This window comes from Cucurbita maxima, unplaced genomic scaffold (assembly GCF_002738345.1).
Source record: "Cucurbita maxima cultivar Rimu unplaced genomic scaffold, Cmax_1.0 Cma_Scf00015, whole genome shotgun sequence".
NCBI lineage: Eukaryota > Viridiplantae > Streptophyta > Magnoliopsida > Cucurbitales > Cucurbitaceae > Cucurbita > Cucurbita maxima.
In genome coordinates, this window is record NW_019272031.1 from 4,685,908 (window position 1) to 4,709,306 (window position 23,399).

Genomic DNA, 23,399 nt, shown 5'->3' on the forward strand with positions numbered 1-23,399 from the left:
TTTTTTTTTTTTTTTTTTTTTTGTCCTCTTACATCTAAGAGTGTAGAACTACCAACCACATCGACCATATCGACCATGAATAATTTCTACTAAGCAACCGACCATAAAACGAGCATCATAAAGCAAGGCCATAGAGAACTAAAGCTAGAACGGTCTAGTTTTCTTCATAAAGCACAAACCAAAACCACAAGATCATCTACTTAAAAATTTGATTTATTCTCATTAATCCAACGGCAGTGACTCTATGATGAGGTACAAAATCATATCTACCTTCGCTTTTCAGTGGTTGTAAAAGGCAAAAAGAAAAAAGAAGTTTGTCCATAGAGCTTAAAACTTGACCAAGCTAAAACATCAAAGTTATGGTGTTCTAATAATGTTATACTTCTCATACTCGAGTACAAACAAAGATTCAAGTATTGAAATGATCAAAACCATTACCACATGTAACAGGATTTCACACTTCCTGAAATCTACTGCTCTTTGTATCTCTTTTCTACCTCCTCCAATCTTTCAATCTCTTGGTTATACTTGCAAATGCGATAGATACACCTGCATGCATATGGTAGATGGCAGTTTAGACTGTAAGAAGCTGACACGAGAACAAACTTCGAGCGAAAAGGGTTTTGTTGTATCATACCAGTAGAGGAGGCATGCACAAACACATAGAATCACGTTCCTCTGAGCTTTATAGTTCTGTATAATAAACATTCCTGGTAAGGGTTGGGAGCAAGTAAAGAAGAGCAAAGAATAGCATAGTAGAGAGCAGGGAGGGGAGGCAATTCTGTTTGTCCACCATAGATAAAAAGGATAGACAACCAGCCTCGCAATCTGTAATGATTCAAGTCCATGCTAGCAAATATTGTTCTCTTTAGACCTTTCTTCGAGGTTTTTAAAATGTTTTTGCTAAGGAGAGGTTTCCATATTCTTATAAAGAATGCTTCGTTCTCCTCCCCAACCGATGTGGGATCTCACAATCCACCACCTTCAGAGCCCAATGTCCTCACTGGCACTCGTTCCCTTCTCCACTCGATGTGGGATCTCACACAATCACTATAACAAGCACAATCCTAAAAGGTATCAGCATACCAAAATTATAGAGGCTTAGAACAACTGAACTTATCATTTTCAGGTTGAGATCAAAGATAGTGAGAATGCAATTTTCTTTTTCCAAAATATTTTTGATTTTTTTTCTCTCTTTTTTATACAAAGAATGGAAATTGAGGTGGTTTTATGTGAATTTATTGCATAGGCACGGTCAAGTTCCTGTTGTCCCCATTTTTTTCTGTTTTTTTTTCCTGCCCCCATAGTTACTGCCTTCCTTACTGGGATTAGGGTTTCTTTTCATAGATTGCAGAAGGGGGGAAACCTATTATATTGCATATAAAGAAACATATTCATTGTGGGTCTTTTTCAGATTGCATATAAAACAGAAAACCTATCAATGTGAGGGATTTTATTAGATTGCAGAGGAGAGAAAGAAACCACATACATATTGTAATAGCCTAAGCACACCGCTAGCCGATATTGTCTACTTAGGTCCATTACGTATCACCGTCAGCCTCATGGTTTTAAAACACGTCTGCTAGGGAGAGGTTTCCACACCCTTATAAAAAATGCTTCATTCCTCTCTCCATCAGATGTAGGATCTCACAGTCCACCCCCTTCAAGGCCAGCGTCCTCGCTGGCACTCATTCTCCTCTTCAATCAATGTGGGATCTCTCTCCATCAGATGTTGGATCTCACAGTCCACCCCCTTCAAGGCCAGCATCCTCGCTGGCACTCGTTCTCTTCTTCAATCAATGTGAGATCTCACCAGTATTATAAGGTTTTCCAAAGTTTTCCAAATGGGAGAAAAATAACCCAATTTATATTGTGAAGATTCACGCTGCAATGTGCAGAGAAAGCTGGGTTTGCAAATTGTAGAATGAAAGAAAATGGAAAAAGAACATTTTTCCACGTTGTGGCTCGTGATTTTTCTATGTATAAAAAAAAAGGATTTCTCAAGGAGACAATGATTATTTAGAAAGATGTTTTCATACCTCACCTAGAAACTGCAACACATTCCCAATTATTTTGAGTTCCATATTGATTCCATTCTAATTTACCTTTTCTTTCCAACTCACCCACCCACCCCACTACACTCCACCTTCTTATTTTGACAAGCAAATCTTTGGCACCAACGTCGTTGTTCACCAACTTCTACCCACTACCGTATCATCCAGATGATATCCTTCTATCTCGAACACGATATTTTATTTTCTAATGATTTGGACGTAAACCATCATATCATTTCCACTCCACCGCCAAGCCCTGTTTATTCCCCAATTAAATCATATGAAAATAATATAGGCCATCATAAAACCTGTGAGCCCACAGCTAACAAAAATTATCTGCTTTGGCCATAAAACAGATACTATTTGCTAACAGATTCACATACTACAACATAGAATAGTGTGCGTAAAATCATAAACTAAAAAGAGTCAGTTCCAACACTTCAATCTTTTTCTCTCCAAAAAGTTTGAAGGACTCAATATCACTTGAACGAGAAGGAATGTTTATCAGTAGAATCATGATTAAGGCACAATGGGAAAATGGAAGAATGGAACATGGGGTAGCAACAGGAATAAGGAATGTGAAAACTGTAATATGAAACAATATTGTGAAGATCACCAGAGTTCCTGACTATAGACAAGGTAACGTGGTCTAATTATGCACTCACCATCCTTGAGGTAGGAGTTGATCTACGCTCAATACCTGAATAGGCTAGTTACTAAATCCATAAGTTTTGCGTTATGCATCCACATTTCATCAATCTCCAATCCGTTGAAATTCTAACAATTGCTAGCGTTGACGAAATTAAACAGTTTAATATTCACGGGCTTCAAAACAATCTAATGCATCATTGAGGACTAAGTAAATATTACGACAAATTAATACTTACGGTTTTCTCATATCGATCTCTCTCAGCAGCAGTGCATATCTCAGATGTGCACATCAACCGGTGCTCATTCTTCCAGTAGATATCTACACAGTACAACAAGAAACCTCAGAAATAAAAGTCCGATCTCAGGTCGCAGCCGAGATTAGCATAACATCGGCCACCAGGTTGCGATTTACAACAATCAAAAATCAAAGTTGAAGAATAGCAGCAAGTAAAACGGCAAAAACCTAGAATCTGAAAGCCGGCGAAGGGCACGACGAAGAGTGCAGGTTGAAGAATGAGTGAAATCAGAGAGACGATGCGTTTCTTGAGCAGCTTGGGTGAAGGAATCGTCAGCAGAATGGCGACGGCAGCCTCCACCGCCACCGTATAAGCCAATAGCACCCACTGCAACGCCATTTTCGATCAAATGCCCTTCTTTTGCTTCTTCTCTCTGTCTTCGACGCCCTCTTTCTTCTCCCTCGGTCCAATTTTCTTTTTCCTTTTATTTTTGCTTTTCTTAGTAAAGAAGAAATAAATATAATTAAGCCTAAATTACAATTACTTAAATCTAAAATTTAGTATTTAATAAATTTTTAAATAGAAATTTAAATATATAAATAAGAAAAAGCTATCCAATCATTAATTAGAAAAATGTATTATTTTTTGTCAGCTCATTCCACACATAAACAATGCATTTTCATATTTTTCGTTTTTATCTACGTGGCATTTTTTTATTTTTCATGTTTTTTTTAAGTTAATTATTATTTTCATGTTTTTTTATACTTGACACATAATTTATAATTTTAAAAGAAAAAAAAAAAAGCTGGGTGCCTTGAATTTTTTGGTCACATGTACTAAGTGGTTGGCTAACTTAATAACTATTTTGTTTGTTGAATTTTTGTATAAATTATTAATTAAAATAATTTTATACAAATATAATTTTTTTTTTAATTTTCTCATAATATAATTGATATATTATGATAAAATATGTAATAATGTAAATTTTAAATAAAAACACGAACTAAACTTATTTTTGAATAACCATTTACCTGCAATATTAATTAATTATCATATAGCTACGTAGTTGTCACATTAAAATAGTCAAAACTTTATGTAAGTTGTTTGTCAACCCAAGCATAACATGTCAAGAGTTGGAATCTTCATCCTCGTGTTATTGATAGAGATGTTCATGAGCCGTGTAACGACCCAAGTCCACCGCTAGCAGATATTGTTCTCATTGGACTTTTCCTTTTGAGCTTCCCTTAAAGCTATAAAACGCGTCTGAGATATCTGCTAGTGCTATGTCTGGGTTGTTACAAATGGTATCATAGTCAGACACCGGATGATGTGTTAGCTTTCTCGCTGTTCCCCGAATGGGGGTAGACACAAGGCGGTGTACCAGTAAGGGCGTTGGGCCCCAAAGAAGATGGATTTGGGGGCGGTCCCATATCGATTGGAGGAAGGAAAGAGTGCCAGCAAGGACGCTAGGCCCCGAAGGGGGGGTGTATTGTGATGTCTCACATTGGTTGGGGAGGAGAACAAACCACCATTTATAAGAGTGTGGAAACCTCCCCTGAAAAGGAAATTCCAAAGATGACAATATTTGCTAGCAGTGGATCTGGGTTGTTACAAATGGTATCAGAGCTAGACACCGAATGATGTGTCAGCCTTCTTACTGTTCCCTGAAAGGGGGTAGACACGAGGCGGTGTGCCAGTAAGGATGCTGGACCCCAAAGGAGGGTGGATTTGGTGACGGTCCCATATCGATTGGAGAAAGGAACGAGTGTCAGCGAGGACGCTGAGCCCCGAAGGAGGGTGGATTGTGATGTCTCACATTGGATGGGGAGGAGAACAAAAGACCATTTGTGTAAGGGTGTGAGGTGTGGAAACCTTCCCCTAGCAGATGCGTTTTTAAAGCCTTGAGGGGAAGTCGGGAAAGTCCTAAGAGGACAATATGTGTTAGCGGTAGGCCTGGGTCGTTACAAGCCGAGACTAGAACATAAAATTTTTCTTCTTGCTACTTAAATTAAATTTTAAAATATTGATATAGACCAAAAAATTAAAAATTAAAGAAATTGTTATTTTTTTTAAATAATAATTTAACCTAAATTATCAGCGTGGTTAATTTAATTTAATTTTAATTAAAAGGACACCCGTCCAGCATGTAGAAAAGGGCCCCACAATCGTCTTCGTCCTGGCAGCTTCCATTTAAGCAAATCCGTTTCCCATCACTTTTATCTGAACACAGAAACCAGAACTCCACTATCAACAATTCTCTCCATCTCTTATGGCTCAGGTTCGTGATCGCCGCCAGTTGATACTCCGCCTCCCGGACCTCTCCGACTGCGGTCCCCACTTCCCCCTCCCCCTCCCTCCCTCCTCTGCCCCTGCCATCTCCTCCTCCGACCTCGAAAAGCTCCAAGTCCTCGGGCATGGCAACGGCGGCACAGTCTACAAAGTCCGCCACAAGCGCACCTCCAACATCTACGCTCTCAAGGTCGTCCACGGCGATGGCGATCCCACCGTTCGCCGCCAGGTTTTCAGAGAGATGGAGATTCTCCGCCGTACGGACTCTCCTTACGTCGTGAAATGCCATGGAATCTTCGAGAAGCCGTCTGGAGATGTCACGATTTTGATGGAGTATATGGATCTAGGATCGCTTGATACGCTCTTGAAGAAGAATACCACGCTGTCAGAGGCCACCCTCGCTCACGTATCGCGTCAGGTTCTTAATGGCCTTCACTACCTTCACTCTCATAAAATCATTCATCGCGATATTAAACCGTCGAATCTCTTGGTGAATAAGAATATGGAGGTTAAGATTGCCGATTTTGGAGTTAGTAAAATCATGTGCAGGACATTGGATGCTTGCAATTCCTACGTCGGAACCTGCGCTTATATGAGTCCGGAGCGGTTCGATCCAGAGACTTACGGCGGAAATTACAACGGTTACGCCGGAGACATATGGAGTTTAGGCCTTACTCTTCTGGAACTCTATTTAGGCCATTTTCCTTTTCTTCCGCGTGGTCAGAGACCGGATTGGGCGACTCTGATGTTTGCGATTTGCTTTGGTGAGCCGCCGACGCTGCCGGAGGATGCGTCAGAGGAGTTTCGAAGCTTCGTCCAGAGTTGTTTGCAGAAGGAATCGAGCAAGAGATGGACGGCGGCGCAATTATTGACGCATCCGTTTGTGTGTAAGGAATCGTGATCGGATCGGTGAATCGGCGGAGAAAGTGGTGGATTGAAGGATTCGAATCACCGGTGGTTTAAAGGTCCGTCCAATTTCTGAGATCTGTAATAAACTTGCCGATTTCGGATTAACTTTTGTATATAGTTCTTTTTCTTCCTTTAATCAATCTGAATCTTTATCTCTAGCGTCTCTCCGAATCTCGAATTAGTCGAATCCTAATCCGCCGCTTAATTTCGGAGAATTTTTGTGGCTTTCTGATTTAAAAAATTTCTCGATTCAGAAAAGATCAGTTCATTTTTCAATGCCGAACACGAACAAGATCGACAGACTCTTGATTTGAGCCTCCATCATCCATTTTTTTCACTACGTTTTCTTGTTGAAATTGAAATCAATTTGACCAATCGGTTTATTAAAAGATAAAATACAACTTTTGGAATCAAATTTCGTGAAGTTTAAACCAATAGATAATCTCCAAACCACCCATAGATAGTTTTTTTTTTAAAAAAAAAAAAAAAATTATTTTAATTATAGGATGAACAAATATTTCCCTAATCCCTTTTTTAATGTATATATCTATTTTAAAATATTAAGTAAGAAATCTAGGTCGACATCATATATTTAATTTTATAATGACCAGCTCCCTAATATTTTTTTAATAAAATATTCATACAGTCGAGATTTTATATACTTTATTAATGCTAATTAAGATTAAATCTTAAAGATAAGATATGGACACTTTTTTTTTGAAAAGTATACGGGAATGTCTCTATTGAATAATGAGTAGATTTAACTATTTATTTGAGATTATGGTCTCCAAACGAAGTCGTTCTATCTTATACTGCTTACATAACTTATAATCTAAACTATAACACCAACTTGTAATGCTCGCTCGTTAAGGAACTCGATGAACGGTTACTAATACAGATTAATTTTTACAGAAGACGTTTTATATTTTAGAATTAGTTAAAAGGAAGCAACCATAATTTACAGATAGGATATCAAATAGATAACATCGAGTTTAGTTGTTAGGTTAGGCAACATAATTAATTTATAATTTATATTATCACGCTATCAGATAACTTTTACGATGAAAGAACCCTACGAAGTGGCTAGATTGAAAAGAAGATGAGGAAGTTCGTCATTATTTAATAAGAGTTATTTAAATTGAAAGATTTTACAACATGAACAATTGGGTCGAGTCTAAAAAATGTCTCAATTCAACCTAATTCAACACAATAACACCAAACATTACGACAATTAGATATTTAATACGTCACATAATTTTAATATATTTTAATTAAAAATCATTCCTTAATTTTTTCTACTTATGTTTTAAAAATTTTATTTACTTTTATTTATTCTCATATTTTGAAATATATTTAAATTTTAAAAATAATAATTCAATTTTTTTCGTTGGATAATTGTAAAGTTGTAAGACAATAATAAGTATATTACATTTTTATTGGCATTAATTCCTCTTTTGTCCCTTTCATTAAAAGTTGAATATTCCTAAACTTATTTTCTTCATCTTACACAAAACTTAGCTGTCTTGGAGGGTAAAAAGGGAAATTGGAAACATTAAAATTAAAATGAATTAAAAAAATAATTACTGAAAATGACAAAAAAAAATTAATATAATATCTATTTCCCGATGTGAAGGCTGCATGAATCTCAACTTAACTTTTCGACGCCACTTGTAAATTTTTATAAAATATAATTTTCTTTATATAAAAAAAAAAAAAATTCCCATTTTATTTTCTATTATAATTTTGTTTTATTTTACCTAAAATAAATATTGATTTTGAACGTGTTCGTCTCGATATTAATATAGCTAAAACAAAATTTCTCCTCTCCACCTCTCGTCTAACAAAAAGTAATAAAAAATATAATTTCCGTCCCTATTTAACTAATAAAAAGAAATTTGTTCAACATTGTCATATGGATTAGATGGATATCCGAACTTTCATTTTCGTCCTATCATAAAATAAAAATTAATTAATTAAAAGATAATTTTTAGAGAGTACCAAAAATAGAAAAAACTTATAAACGTGGGAGTATTAAATTGATTTTTTTGCATTTTTAAATTGTTTAAATACTATGGGGTGGGCCAAGTGTCGAAACCACCATTGGGCTGTCGTTTTATTAAGTTCCTTCACGACACGATACGACATGAAGTTTTTTTCAATGTTTGAAATTTCAGCCAAAAATATTTGTCCAATACTATTTATTATTATTTATTTATTTATGACAACGATATTTTTATTTTTATTACGAAAAATATATTTTTATTTTTATTACGAAAAATATATTTTTATTTCAAATTTCAGATAAGATTCTAGTAATACTTGTTGGATGATGAAAGTCCCACATCGGTTAATTTAGGGAATGGTCATGGGTTTATAAGTGAGGAATACTAACTCCATTGGTATGAGGCCTTTTGGGGAAGCCCAAAGCAAAGCCATGAGAGCTTGGACAATATCATACCATTGTGGAGAGTCGTGTTCGTCTAACATGGTATCAGAGCCATGCCTTAAACTTAGCCGGTCATGGGTTTATAAGTGAGGAATACTAACTCCATTGGTATGAGGCCTTTTGGGGAAGCCCAAAGCAAAGCCATGAGAGTTTGGACAATATCATACCATTGTGGAGAGTCGTGTTCGTCTAACATGGTATCAGAGCCATGCCTTAAACTTAGCCGTGCCAATAGATTGGCAAATCCTTAAATGTCGAACAAAGAACTCCAAAAGGAGTCGAGCCTCGATTAAGGGGAGGCGTGCTTTGTTCGAGGGGAGGTGTTGGATGATGCTCAAAGTGGACAATATCATACCATTGGTGGAGAGTCGCATACCATACACTCTTCATTGGTATGAGGCCTTTTGGGAAAGCCCAAAGGCCATGAGAGCTTATGCTCTGGACAATTCTTCATTGGTATGAGGCCTTTTGGGAAAGCCCAAAGGCCATGAGAGCTTATGCTCTGGACAATATCATACCATTGTGGACAGTCGCATGTTATCAAACAGGTAGCGTATCCTTCAAAAATGACTAAGACTCCAAAGGAGTCGAGCCTCGATTAAGGGGAGGTGTTGGATGATGAAAGTCCCACATCGGTTAATTTAGGGAATGGTCATGGGTTTATAATGAGTTTATACTCTTTGCTTTGGGCTTTCCCAAAAGGCCCCATACCAATGAAGAGTGTATTCTTAGATTATAAACCCATGACCATTCCCTAAATTAACCGATGTGGGACTTTCATCATCCAACAATACTCTCTCATTGGTGAATGGGCCAGCCCACGTTAGAAAATTCTGCTTACAAACGGGCCTATTGGGCCAGAAATAACCACTTGGAAATCCGCTTGTTGAGAATCAGGTCCGGCCCAATTTCTCGTAGTTTTCGGACGACTCGACCCGACCATCAATGAGTTTTTCAACACTTAAAGGTAGTTACTCAATCAATTAGTTATGGAATACCATTAACTCTATGATATTAACGATAGTAACGATATCAATAGTGACCTTGATATGGAGCTCGTCATCAACAATTTATTTTCCTTCTACGGCCATAAGAATTTTTGTATTGTTTTCTTTGGACTTTTCCTTATGGGTTTTTTCTAAAGGTTTTAAAACGTGTCTACTATGGAGAGAACCTAACCCTACTCCGATCAATGCCTCACACTGTTCGGTGACTGCCTCTGTTACCATTTGTAATAGCTCAAGCTCACTGCTAGCAGATATTGTCTTATTTGGACTTCCACAGTTGTATTAGAGCCAGTCGCCAAGCGTTGCGAGGCGCTGGTCAGAGTAGAACTAAACTCTCTCCATAGTAGATGCTTTTCAAAACCTTGAGGGGTAAGTTTGGAAGAGAAAACCCAAAGAGGACAATATCGGTTAGCGGTGGGTTTGGACTGTTACAAAGCGAACGAAGACACTAAACTCCAGGAGAGTGGATCATGAGATCCCACTTTGATTAGACAGAGGAACAAATTATTATTTATAAGTATGTGAAAACTTCTTACTGATAGACAAGTTCCGAAGGAAAATTCCAAAGAAAATAATATCTGCTCATCTACAACTCAATGCACATAAGTTATGATTGACACATAGAAAATTTACTTCGAATACGAGTCATAAAACCAAACACAAAGGCCAAATAATTGTACGAGGTTGAAACTTTTTTTTTTTTTTTTTTGTTCACTCGGGATTAATAAATATTACAAATTAATTCTTAGGAAATAGGGGGAGTGGTTAACTTATTATCCTTAATTACCTAACAATTAGTAAAATGGAAAATTTGACCGAATGAATATTCATCTGGGGATTGTTAATTCCATCATCATTCATCATTATAAAATTCATTAATATTCTGAATCCAAAAGCAAGCCGACGACGACGATTCTTCCTGCCCCATCTTCTTAATCGAATATTACACCTCAGATTCACTCACCCATCTTCTTCTTCTTCTTCCTCTGAATCACTTCTGGATTTCTTCATCCATGGCGTCGTTGAATTTCACCCAGATCAGAAACAAAAACCCAATTTCCGAGCTCACTCTGACTCGGTCTCAGACGACGGGTTTGGCTCGTCGGACTCGAGTTGGGTTCAAAGTGGTTGCCGCCGGTGAGTCTCCGGTGGAGCCCGATCTCAGTGTGACGGTCAATGGGTTGCACATGCCCAACCCGTTCGTAATCGGTTCCGGTCCTCCCGGAACGAACTATACGGTTATGAAGAGGGCATTCGATGAAGGGTGGGGGGCTGTGATCGCCAAAACTGTAAGTTCTGTCCCCTTTGATTCTGTTTGGTTACTGAGAAAATTGATGGGAAAGTTGTAAGACATTACAGGGAATGTTTTGATCTTAGTTTTTCCATTTTCAACTCTGTAATTTGGATTTTGAATGGCAAATTTGGTTCTGTTCTTGAGCTTTTACTGTGATCTTGAACATTTAGAACATAAGGAATGGATCTCAGTGCAATTAAGAGAACGTTTAGATTAGGAATATGATAATTGTTTGAAGTGTTTGGCTATAGGCTCCTGGTTCTGCTATCTTCCATGGCTTACATATCCATCTCATGATATCATTTTTCATCTGTTAGGTATCATTAGATGCAGCTAAAGTTATAAATGTTACTCCACGATATGCTCGGCTTCGAGCAGATTCGAATGGTTCGGCAAAAGGGCAGATTATAGGGTGGGAGAACATTGAATTGATAAGTGATAGACCTCTTGAAACTATGTTGAAAGAGTTTAAGCAGTTGAAGGAGGAGTATCCTGATAGGATTCTTATTGCTTCGATCATGGAGGAGTATAATAAAGATGCTTGGGAAGAACTTATCGATCGAGTCGAACAAACCGGAGTTGTAAGATTACTGTCTATGGATTTTCTCCCAAGAACATGTTCTTTTGATTCATTATGTATGTTTCTTTCTTCAGGATGCATTTGAAATCAATTTCTCGTGTCCTCATGGCATGCCCGAACGGAGAATGGGCGCTGCGGTCGGGCAGGATTGCGCGCTTTTGGAAGAGGTTTGTGGATGGATAAATGCTAAAGCTACAATCCCTGTGTGGGCTAAAATGACTCCCAATATCACTGACATTGCACAGGTATTTCTGCTCTCCCTGAGCTGTGTTTATCATGTTATGGGACCAATTCTTTTGTTGACCCAAGCTCACTACTATTCGATATTGTCCTTTTTGGGCTTCCCCTCAAGGTTTTTTAAACGTGTATGCTAGGGAGAGATTTCCACACCCTATACAGAATGCTTCGTTCCCCTCTCCCATATGATCTCACAATCCACCCCCATTCCGGGTCCAGCGTCCACGCTGACACTCGTTCCTCTCACCAATCGAAGTGGAATCTCACAATCTACCCCTATTCCGGATCCAACGTCCTCACTGGCACTCATTCCTCTCTCCAATTGATGTGGGATCTCATATTCCACCCCCTTCGAGCCCAACGTCCTCGCTGGCACTCATTCCTCTCTCCAATCGATGTGGGATCTCACAGTCCACCCCCTTTCGGAGCCCAACGTTCTCGCTAACACTCGTTCCTCTCTTCAATCGATGTGGGATCACACAATCCACCCCCATTTGAGACCCACCCTCCTCGCTGGCACTCGTTCCTCTCTCCAATCGATGTGGGAACTCACAATTCACCCCCTTTGAACTCAGTGTCCTCGCTGGCACATTGCCCGGTGTCTGGCTCTGATACCATTTGTAACAGCTCAAGCCCACCACTGACAGATATTGTTTTCTTTGGGCTTTTCCTTTTAGGCTTCCCCTCAAGGTTTTCAAAACGCGTATGCTAGGGAAGGGTTTCCACACCCTTATATAGAATGTTTCGTTCCCCTCTCCAATTGATGTGGAATCTCACAACCCTCCTTCGGGCCCAGCGTCCTTGCTGACACACTGCCCGATGTTTGGCTTTGATACCATTTGTAACAGCTCAAGCCCACCACTGGCAGATATTGTTTTCTTTGGGCTTTCCCTTTCAGGCTTCCCCTTAAGGTTTTTAAAACGCGTATGCTAGGGAAAAGTTTCCACACCCTTATATAGAATGCTTCGTTCCTCTCTCCAATCGATGTAGAATCCGCACCACCCAATGTCTAGCTCTGATATCATTTGTAACAGCTCAAGCCCACCACTAGCAGATATTGTCTTCTTTGAGCTTTCTCTTTTGGGGTTCCCCCAAGGTTTTTAAAAACGCGTCTACTCGGGAGAGGTTTCGTTTCCTTCTCCAATCAACGTGGGATCTCACAATAATACAACATACCTATTTGTTGTAACTTCCTAAACAGAAAGCCTTATAAACTTTGCATCTGTACTGAATTTTATGTGTTGGAGGAAGAAGTTTTTCGTTAAAATGGAATCTGTTCTATGTTTGCATGAACTGATGCAACTGATGAATTTGCTACTCATTCTCTTGTATGGTATTCATGTAACATAGAATTCTCCTTATATATAGCCTGCAAGGGTGGCTCTGAAATCAGGATGCGAGGGAATAGCAGCCATCAACACGATCATGAGTGTAATGGGAATCGACCTCAAGACCTTACGTCCCGAGCCTTGTGTCGAGGGGTTGGATAATTCAAACTCTTCAATATAGAATGGTTGTATATAGAATTACCATTCAGCTACAATGTTTGGTGTGCTTTATTATTAGGTACTCAACTCCTGGAGGCTACTCTTCCAAGGCAGTTCATCCTATTGCTCTTGGTAAAGTGTTGAGCATTGCAAAAATGATGAAGGCAGAGTTTAATGATGCAGGCTACTCTCTTTCTGGCATTGGGGGTGTTGAAACCGGTGGAGACGCTGCCGAGTTTATTCTACTCGGAGCTAACTCTGTTCAGGTACGACGAGAAATTGTAGCCTATGATTTGTTTGGCGCGTTTTGAAGCTTTAACATAGTGAGGATTTGTTCATGAAATCATAAATTTGGGCATCAATTTTCTGTTCTGATTTCTGGTTAAGAACTAAGACTCACTTCAAAGTATTGTTTACATTTCCTCGTCCACTTTCTTAACCTAGAAAGACATCACAAACTCGCCGTGAATGATCGAGTCAGAATCAGTGTGAGATTCTATATCAGTTGGAGAGGGGAACGAAACACTCCTTTTAAAGGTGTGGAAACCTCTCTCTAATATATGCGTTTTAAAACCTTGAAGGCAAGCCCAGAAGAGAGCCCAAAGAGGATAATGTTTTCTATCGGTAGGCTTGGGATGTCACAAATGGTATCAGAGCCAGACATCAGGTAGTGTGCCAGCGAGGACGTTTGGGCCCTCAAGGGGGAGTGGATTGTGAGATCCCACATTGGTTGGAGAGGGGAACGAAACATTCCTATTAGGGTGTGGAAACCTCTCCCTAATAGACGTGTTTTAAAACCTTGAAGGAAAGTCCAGAAAGGAAGACCAAAAGAGAAAGTCCAAAGAGGATAATGGCTAGCGGTAGGTTGAGCTGTCACAAATGGTATCAGAGTCCGACACCGTGTAGTGTGCCAGCGAGGACGCTTGGGCCCCCAAGGGGGTGGATTATGAGATCCCATATTGGTTGGAGAGAGAAATGAAGCATTCCTTATAAGAGTGGAAGTCTCTTCCTATTAGACCCATTTTAAAGCCTGGAAGGGAAGCCTATAAGAGAATAATATCTGCTAGCGGTGGGCTTGAGCGGTTACCATCGGTATTCTTAGTAAGTTTTTGTTGATCTTCAGGTGTGTACCGGAGTGATGATGCATGGGTATGGCCTTGTAAAGAAGCTTTGTGCGGAGCTGAAGGACTTCATGAAACTTCACAACTTCTCATCCATAGAAGATTTCAGAGGGTAAGTTTGCAGTTCTGTGTAGGATACAAGTCGAGTCCCTCGAACTTCGGTTGCGTTAATGGATTCTGGATGAAACAGGGCTTCTCTTCCGTATTTCACGACCCACACGGATTTGGTTCGGAGGCAGCGGGAAGCAATCGAGCAGAGAAAAGCTGTGAAGAAAGGGCTGCAATCTGATAAAGATTGGACTGGCGATGGCTTTGTTAAAGAGACAGAGAGTATGGTTTCCAACTAATACAAGATCAAGCATTGCCATTACAAATGGTGTCTTTATCCCTTCCTTTCTCTTAAAGGGCGACGAATAAGTGTATTACTACAGAACAATTTAGCAAGTATGGTAAACCTTTTTAGATTCATAAGTGAAGGAATAATGACCATTTATAATTCTTTCTAGTCAGTAGGAATTGTAACATCTCAAGTTCGCCGGTTCGCCGCTAGCAGATATTGTTCACTTTGACTTGTTATATATATCATTATCAACCTCACAATTTTAAAACACGTCCATCAAGGATAGGTTTTTACACCTTTTTAAGAAATATTATGTTCACGATCTTATTACCTCATGGGAGCCCAGCATCTGGGATCTCATAGACTATCCCTTGAGGGGCCCAAAATCCTTGTTGACACACGACTCGGTGTCTGGTTCTGATACCCACGGGTTTAAAATGATTTTAGGGAGATGTTTCCATACCCTTACAAGAAATGTTCGTTCTCTCTCCAACCGACGTGAGTTCTCACAATCTCACAAGTTGAGACGTATTTGTTCCTCAAATTCTATGCAATTCAACATATAGAACTATACAAATGCTTTCCTATAGCTTTGGAAAGTTAAAAAAGGAAGAAACTTAAAACAAAATCAAAGTATAGGGTGAAATAAATAGAAGATAAAGGAGGAGGGGGATTCAGCAAGCAATATCAATCTTAGTGCAAAACTTAATATTATTATGTGCTCTGAAATACTTGGAACTCAAAACTATGGAAAGAATTAGAACAGATGTATCTTCAGTACATAAAGGCCGCATCGGCAGAGCAGCTGGAAAAGATGGTTCTCATTTTACCTTTTGAACTTTATGCCATATCAAACCCTATGGTGTTGTAAAATCTAACATTCTACATCGAATTATTCTCTAAAAAAAACAGGTATTACCTACAAACTTAGTTTCAAACTTGAATCGGGTTCGAATATAGTGACGAAAAATGAAAAATATAAGGACAGGAAGGCTGCACCAAACATCCAACACTATTACCTCATGGGGGTGATGAGAGTGAGTCTTCTTCAAGTCTACTTTTATTTATCAACTACGGAAGTTTCCATCATTTCAGTCATAAGCTTTCTCCCAATCATCTGCCACTTCCGACATGTTTGTTTCATTATCTGCTACAACCTGCGTTCCCAAAGAATTCAAACTTCTACTTGTGCCTGATTCAGATCCTGAAGAAGAGGAACGCCCTACTCGACTTCCAGGATTATGTTCGACGGATTGAGCAGAAGAACTTCCAGAAGATTCGGGGTCTAAAGCGTGCCACCGATTAAGTGAAGCAGGTAGAGGAGCTTCTCTTTTCCATACGGATGCCTGCACGTCGATAGATGGACCAGACCACTCTTCGTCACCCCATGAAGTCTCCTTCCAACTAGAATCCTGAACTACGGCCCTTTTCCATGGATTGCTACTCTTCAATGCTCCACCTTCCTTATTAGCATTCTCCCCTCCCCAAGCATTTCCATTAGATGATGCGGATGCACCACCATTCTGAAGAAAACTGGCTCCATGATAAGCTGTCCCATGATCCAACCGTCTCATTGCAGTAGCAGCTCGAGCAGGATCACTGAATACAGCCAACGCGTTCTTGTCGTTCAACCATACTAATTCACATTCCCCACCAAATCTCAAGACCAATGCACTTATATCTGCTTCCCGAGGCAAATCTGGAAAAGAAACAACTAGCCTAGGATCCATATCTACTAAAGGATCATAAGCTGGTGGATGTGGAGTACTTGTGGTCGTCGAGCCCTTAATACCAAGCACCCGAGGCGGAACTTTCGATTTAGGAGTAACATGAATAGCAATGAAACGTTTAGGCTCCCAGCCAACAGAGTTAATTGCAAGCTTCCACCTCTCAGAAATCAGCCTCACAGCATCTCTTTTGTCCTTCGGCATTGGACAGAAAACATGAACTTTAAGGCCACTCATTGCTCCTCTATTCTTTCCAAGGACCAAGAATTTGCATCTCTCCTCCACAGACAATACCCATTTCGAGTCACGTCTGAAGAGGTCTGCAAGCAATTCAGAAGCGGAGCTATCACCGAAGTGAAGCGCATCCATATTTGGGGGATTGATATCAAAAGCATCAGCAAGAACCCGTTTCCTTTCTAGCTTAGAGCATTCATCATCACACATCAGCTTTCTCTGTCCTAGAGGAACCTTTTTGCTGGTTGCCTCAATCGGTTGAAGGGGAGCAGGTAATTTTTGGATAATTGAAGCATACAGAGTATCAGTATTAAAACCAGTACCGCTTCCTCCTGCATCGCAAGGAACTGATGCTGTGATTCGGCCACATGAACAAGTGATGATGACAGGGAATTCACACCTCGCATCGGGGCAAGGAGCAGACCGGTGACATGGTGCAGTACATGTATGCCTACAATCTCTTCGAGGAGCACCGCATGTCTGTCCACAGGAAGTTATCTGACCCGAATCGGATCCAGCAGAGGTGTCACATGGCGGTGGGTGACAAGTTCTGTTGCAGGCATGTATCCCACATTGCCTAGTCTTCCCACATAGCTTGTTGCATCTGATGTCCCTCGAACCACAAGGAATGTTCCTAAGAACTACATGTCCACCAATGCACTCCTTGGCTATTGGAACTGTACAGGGTGGGCAATCACCAAAGTGGCAACTATGTGTAGAGGAATGGCCGCATGGCTGAGGGACTGAACACGGGAGTTGACACGATGGAGGTGGCGTTCCACAGGGCAATGGTGGAGGAATTGAAGTTTTACCACAAGCACATGTCAAGTCAGTGAAGATTGTTTCGGGACATGGAGAGCAGTGGCCACTGTGACACAGTGATTCACAAGAATGCTGGCCACACCTTAGTTTCTTCCCACACCTCAATACGCAAAAGTGTGGATCCCAATCTCCTGAATGACTATAGCTCGAGTTCGAAAGAGGACAACATCTCTCACTGCACCTATGCCTTCCACAATTCTTCTTCCATCCGCAGGGCTTTTCACAAGTGAATATGTCAGTTGGGCTGGAAGTCTTGTAGCATTCCACATTTTGAGAGGTTGATCCACATCGGCATTTTTGCACAACTTGAACCAAGCAAGGTGCACAATCCCCAGCATGACAAACATCCTTACAACGATGCTTCCCACAAGGTAATAGTTTCTCACAGAGCTCAGAACATACTGGGATCGGGTCCAAACAACTTGACCGCTCCTTCTGCAATGGCGTTTTCCCACAATAGCATGTTTTAATCATGTCCGGTACTAGAACACAACCTCCACAGGGTCCTGGGTGACAAATTTCACTGCAGAAATGATTCCTGCAATTAAGAATCTTCCCACAGATCGAACTACAGGGGAAAACACCATCTTCTGCATTTACTTCACCCTTCAAAGTTATGCTTCCACAAAGAACAAGCTCTTTCTTTTTCTTACAAAAGCAAGAGGCACTAATTAGAACCTGACAAGAATCACATGGACCCAAATGGCATATTTTTTCACACCGGTGATGCCCACAGTCCAGAAGTTTTTCACATCGCTGACCACAAGTTAAAGTGGATTTTCTATCCGAACAGCGTGTTGTTATCAACTTCTTGCCACAAGGGCATAAACGAGGCGGAGCAAATGCCTTGCAAGGAGGGCAGGGACCAGGATGGCACTGCAAGACACAATTATGGGGGCAAAGATTCTCCTTACTTCCACCTGCAATCAGCATCTCCCGATCAAGTGGCTTGCCACAAGGTTCGCCACACGAATGAGGCGTCAAATACAAATCAGACTGGGGCTCCTGCCTCTTCCCACAGAAACAAACATAACGAATTTCCTTTGAGGATGTAAGCTGCACAGACTGGCATCCAGGACAACGCCAATTTAATCCCTGATTCTTCTCAGCTACCAAATCGGTAGAAGTGGGCGCTCTAGCCCATTTCTTGATGCAAGTTAAATGAAAAATGCAGAAGCAGCTTGAACAAGACCATATAGGTGCAGATCTCCGCACCATATCATAACAAATCATACACTCAACAGTGCCCTTCGTTAATTTTTCCTGAATTTCTTGAACAAGCTGAGGCAAATTGGAGTTTCTCAACTCCTTTACACCCTGATCCCCACTTTTCTCCATATCTTTTTCCTTGTCTTTTCTTTGATTCCTTCGAGGACCCATGTGAACCCTTGGACCATGATTACCTCCGTCTCGATTAACTGGATGCGGACTAGAATTTAACTCCCGCCCATCGCGATTATCGCTCAAACCGACATTCAATGGCTGGTTCACATGAGTAGTCGTCGTCGTAGTAGTAGTCGTAGTCGTGGATCCTCTCGGTACCCACGTTTGTCGAGCACTTGATGCGGGAAACCTAAGCCTGTCCTTTCGCCCATTTCGGACATGCGAGCTCATATTCTACAATAGAAAATCAGATAAACGAACAAAATAAGCTAATCAACAAATAAACATCGATTGGAACACCAACCAGTTATCATCGCAATACTAAGGGGGGAAAACGATTCCATAAATGACGAGGAATTCGCAGAATAGATCAAAATCAACAGGAAAAAAAAACCCTAGCGCAGAATCATACGAACTAAAATCGAAAAGGAAAACCCCCCAATCCTCATGCAACAATAAAAAACGAAATCAACGAAGAAGAACACCAACAGAGAGAGAGAAAGAATGACAAGAATAGAAAAGCGAGATGATGATGAAGATACCTGACGGAACGAACTCCGAAATGGCGAAGAAGGCAGGAGGGGGATGATTGGTGTCCTCCTCTGGGTGTTCTTATCCGATGAAGAAGAAGAAAAAGAAGAAGAAATTGTGGCGATTTGTGATGTGGATTGCGATGAAGATGAAGTGCTTTGATTTGAGTTTTGAGTTCGAATTTTGAAGTTGGGTGTGAGAGAAGAAGATGGGGAATGGAGTTCCTGGGAAAGAGGGAGAAGGGAAGGCGATAAATGAGGTCAGAGATTGGTTCCAGCGATTTATAGGGAAGCGAGTGGTTTCGCATTCCCTTGGGGCTTAAGGAAATGGTCCCCCCTCCCCCACCGGCTTTCTTTCCTATGCTTGGTCCGCACTCGCTCATACTCTTACTTATTTATTTATTAATTTATTATTATTATTATTATTATTATTACATACATGTATATATATATATATATATTAATTTCGTGTGTAATTCATAGGTTCAAATCTCGATATCCTCGTATTTTGTCGATGGGTGATAAGTAGTTCCATAAATGTAATGTAACAAGTTTCAATTGAGCGGACACGTTTCGAAGCACTTTCGAGTGTGCGTTTTAGTTTTTGAATGTGTCATTCAGCATCATTTTAGCTAAAATAATGACAAAAATAGGATCTGAACTTACTGCTAGTCCGTTTAGCACATTTCAATTGGGGCTTGCTCTCGTAGGTTAGAACGTTTGGGTTGGAATCTGGAAGCCATCTATACTTTAAAGATTTGTCTTCAATTTCGAGGCTCGAGAATGAAGATTCGAACCTCAAGCAAGCATCAAAGGAATCAATTTAACGCTGGTCTAATCGAAAATTTAAAATTTATGTTTCCATAAAAAAAATGCAAATTTTATGAATTTAAATTTTTAATTAATATTCATATTTCTTAAACGCTTATTTACGATCTTTTTATTTAAATTAATTTCAAATAATGTTAATATGGTTGATAATTAAATATTATATTTTCACCTTACTGAAAATTTTAAAAAAATAATGTTAATTAAGAGTTTATTAATTGCTTTGTTTAGGATTACTTTGGGCCTAAAGCCCATTACTTTCAAGGTTTTACTTATGGGCTTGAAGCCCAACTCTATGTGATTTAATTTGGAATAATGGATGGAAAAAAATTAAATAGGATTTTCATAAATGTGGAATAATTCTAAAAAAATAGCTCCTAACCCCATCAATGTTTAATTTACTAAAGGATCGATTTATCAACGCGAGTCCACACATTATCTTTCATTTGTACAAGATCAATTGAAAAATTTACTCGATTCATCAACAATTAAAACTCTTATTATTAACATCAGAGTTTGAGACACATGTTATCTTTTATTTGTACGAAATCGATCGAAAAATCTGCTTGATTCATCAACGATTAAACCTCTTATGGCAAACGTTCTTACACAACTTTCTCCTATATCGTTCAACAATTCCAACTACTTCGAAACTAGTAAAACTTTATTTTAATCTATAAAAAAATTTAAGAAAATTATGTGAGTTTAAAAAAATAATAACAATAATAGCCTTACATAATAAATAATAATTATATACCCATCATTTTTTAAAAAAATTTCCACGTAGAAGATATACTTGAGATTTTATTATATGCGTAGTAAATAAATTGCCAGACGGAAATTCCAAATAAATTAATTAACAAATTAGGCATGACTTGAGGGACCACTACGTAATAAAGTCTAAATTGTATCTCCAAATTTTTAATTTTATTTTTTAAAATAATAAGACGTTTTTTAATCAGGCCGGCGTAAATTACATCCACTTGATTTTTGGGCAAAATAAATTGTTTTAAAAACCATTTAAATCATATTAGAAATTCATTTTCTTCAGATATTGAGTTCAAATCCCATCACTATGAGGAGCCTCAGACCAATATTTTCAAGAGAAAATAAATAAATAAATAAATATATATATATATATACAGAATCCAAAAATTTCTCTATTAAATAAAACGAAATATTTACAAAAGAAGAAGAAGATCATGACTATGCTAGGGCTATCTCAATCGGCAGTAACAGAAAAGGAAAGAGAAACGAAAACAGAGAAGAATCGATACCTTCTCCGTCTCCGTCTTCATCTGCTCGCAGAAATAAGCCGCTAACGACGAGTAATCTCTATGAATCCCCCACCGAAATCGGCCGGCCGGAGATTCCGAGCGGCGAACGAGAGATCGGCCGATTCATGTCTCGGAAGGCGGCCGCTGGAGGTCTGATCTCTGACTGTCCCGGTCCCCAATCGATGATCGTTTCCGATTCCTCTTTGATCTTCCTCACCTGGCTATGAACAGGAAACAGAGTTCCAATCTTCTCCATCGCCTCTCTGTTCTCGCGATTGTTCACCTTCCAATCCTCCATCTCCAAAAGAAAAACCTAAAACAAAGAGGCGTTCCGAATAATCTATACCTGAACCTCTCACTACCTGGCGACGGCTTTATATAACGATGAATCTAGAGAGAGAAAGAGAGAATACGAGTATGAGACGTAAGATGGGAGGGAAGATGGAAGTTGGGTGGGAAAAGCGCAATCCGATTTTGATTCACGCGACTGCTCTTGACCTTGTGGAATTGAAACGAGCCGATTATTGACTGCGACGCGTCGCACTCGATACTTCCCTCCCGAACTCCTCAAGCCGTTCGATCCTTCGTGTCGTAACCTTGATCACGTGGCCCTCGTTACCCCGACAGATTTGTTTCGTTACACGTGTCGTGGCCGATGCCACACGTAGCTCATTATTTAATCAACTCGTCTTTCAAGTTTGACTCTTTCGAAAATTACTAAAACATAAATAAATAAATAAATATCTTATTAATAAAATTATGAAATTATGACTATTATTTCATTAATATATTTAGAACATGTGGATCGAACATCAATCCCATCCCTCTAATCTAAAATCTGATTCGTTCATGATTTTTTATTAAAATAATAATTTAATTACACATTTATTTTATTTCAATAGTCTATAAATAATAAAACTGCATTTATTCCTGGTCGTAATGTTTCGGATAATACTATCATGGATTTTGAACATATGATTAGAATAAAATGAATGGTAATTAGGGTTCCACGATTAGGGGAATAAAGATCGAGAGACATTACCTCACATGTCGCAGCTTTTTTTGACCTTGTTGAGGTTATTGAGTTACACCTGTCCTATCTCTTTACACTATTTTTTTGGAGTCTGGAGTTCAGATAATGAAAAAAGTATTATTTGAAAATAAAATAAAATGTATTTATTTAAAAATTAGTTTTAGTTCAAAAAGATTGAATTAGTCGTAAGGTGTGAACGGATAATTATTTTGGGGGAATAAGAATATTTGAAGGTCAAACAAGTAAAAGTCCATTGCAGAGGTTTACTAGGAAAATAAACACCGACCATGTAATATCCCAACAAATGCGTGGAAAAACCACGCTTGGACAACATGCATAATAATTCAAATTTAATATTTTAAAATTACTATTTTAACCTTTTTATTTGGGTTTTTTTCAATGTAAATTTTCATTATAATTCCAATTACTTCGGATAAGCTTTCCACGTAGTCTCTTTTATATCATCTAAATAAATTATAAAAACACGTTAAAAAAATCAAAATATTAAAATTACCAATTTATCCTTATCATTTGAGCTATCTTCTGTATATATATATATTTTTAAATTAACAAATTTGGTTAATTAAGTTTAGATAGGCATGAATCAATTTAATCTATTAATTTTTTATTTATATTTTTGACAAAATTAAAATAATAAAAGGGTCAGTTCTTGGTCTATGACGAGGACGTTGACGTGGCGCAGACGTAGCGCATTTGGGAGGCGGTTAAGTTTGTTAGGTTATAAGAAGCAGTCGGAATTCCATTATCATAAACACGAAGCACAACACGTGGCAAAATCGAACGGCGCCGTTTCAATTGCGTGCAATACCCGGGCAAAGATTTGGTGTGGTCACATACCACATTACTAAAAAAAATCAGTGGACACGTGGCGCGTTAAAATTGGTCCAAAATGC

At 39.0% G+C, this 23,399-nt stretch overlaps 4 protein-coding genes across 4 annotated transcripts; 2 read left to right on the top strand and 2 right to left on the bottom strand.

Moving 5' to 3' along the window:
* Nucleotides 1-195: 195 nt before the first annotated feature.
* LOC111489960 lies at nucleotides 196-3,459 on the bottom strand. Its single transcript, XM_023138364.1, has 4 exons — nucleotides 3,169-3,459; nucleotides 2,942-3,024; nucleotides 638-693; nucleotides 196-549 (listed from the first exon to the last, which is right to left on the bottom strand). Exons 1-4 carry the CDS (start codon nucleotides 3,338-3,340, stop codon nucleotides 471-473), a joined length of 390 nt encoding a protein of 129 aa, XP_022994132.1. The 5' UTR covers nucleotides 3,341-3,459; the 3' UTR covers nucleotides 196-470.
* Nucleotides 3,460-5,145: 1,686 nt separating this feature from the next.
* Nucleotides 5,146-6,300, top strand: LOC111489959 (mitogen-activated protein kinase kinase 9-like). Its single transcript, XM_023138363.1, has one exon. It carries the CDS (start codon nucleotides 5,211-5,213, stop codon nucleotides 6,129-6,131), a length of 921 nt encoding a protein of 306 aa, XP_022994131.1. The 5' UTR covers nucleotides 5,146-5,210; the 3' UTR covers nucleotides 6,132-6,300.
* Nucleotides 6,301-10,430: 4,130 nt separating this feature from the next.
* Nucleotides 10,431-14,815, top strand: LOC111489957 (dihydropyrimidine dehydrogenase (NADP(+)), chloroplastic-like). The gene is made up of 7 exons (XM_023138361.1): nucleotides 10,431-10,881; nucleotides 11,204-11,467; nucleotides 11,541-11,711; nucleotides 13,072-13,184; nucleotides 13,270-13,456; nucleotides 14,314-14,423; nucleotides 14,502-14,815. The coding sequence occupies exons 1-7, from the start codon at nucleotides 10,606-10,608 to the stop codon at nucleotides 14,656-14,658; spliced, it is 1,278 nt and encodes a 425-aa protein (XP_022994129.1). The 5' UTR covers nucleotides 10,431-10,605; the 3' UTR covers nucleotides 14,659-14,815.
* A 519-nt stretch (nucleotides 14,816-15,334) lies between these two features.
* Nucleotides 15,335-19,611, bottom strand: LOC111490027 (NF-X1-type zinc finger protein NFXL1). The gene is made up of 2 exons (XM_023138457.1): nucleotides 19,360-19,611; nucleotides 15,335-19,051 (listed from the first exon to the last, which is right to left on the bottom strand). The coding sequence occupies exon 2, from the start codon at nucleotides 19,046-19,048 to the stop codon at nucleotides 15,743-15,745; it is 3,306 nt and encodes a 1,101-aa protein (XP_022994225.1). The 5' UTR covers nucleotides 19,049-19,051; nucleotides 19,360-19,611; the 3' UTR covers nucleotides 15,335-15,742.
* Nucleotides 19,612-23,399: the final 3,788 nt, after the last annotated feature.

Bases quoted from the DNA above. Each gene is read 5' to 3' on its own strand.
- LOC111490027 (XM_023138457.1), bottom strand. From the start codon at position 19,048: ATGAGCTCGCATGTCCGAAATGGGCGAAAGGACAGGCTTAGGTTTCCC.
- LOC111489957 (XM_023138361.1), top strand. From the start codon at position 10,606: ATGGCGTCGTTGAATTTCACCCAGATCAGAAACAAAAACCCAATTTCC. The intron at 10,882-11,203 runs GTAAGTTCTGTC...TTCATCTGTTAG, and splicing joins GGGCTGTGATCGCCAAAACT to GTATCATTAGATGCAGCTAA. The intron at 13,457-14,313 runs GTACGACGAGAA...GTTGATCTTCAG, and splicing joins TCGGAGCTAACTCTGTTCAG to GTGTGTACCGGAGTGATGAT.
- LOC111489960 (XM_023138364.1), bottom strand. From the start codon at position 3,340: ATGGCGTTGCAGTGGGTGCTATTGGCTTATACGGTGGCGGTGGAGGCT. The intron at 3,025-3,168 runs GTTTTTGCCGTT...TGTACTGTGTAG, and splicing joins CGCCGGCTTTCAGATTCTAG to ATATCTACTGGAAGAATGAG. The intron at 550-637 runs GTATGATACAAC...ATATGCATGCAG, and splicing joins TGTGCATGCCTCCTCTACTG to GTGTATCTATCGCATTTGCA.
- LOC111489959 (XM_023138363.1), top strand. From the start codon at position 5,211: ATGGCTCAGGTTCGTGATCGCCGCCAGTTGATACTCCGCCTCCCGGAC.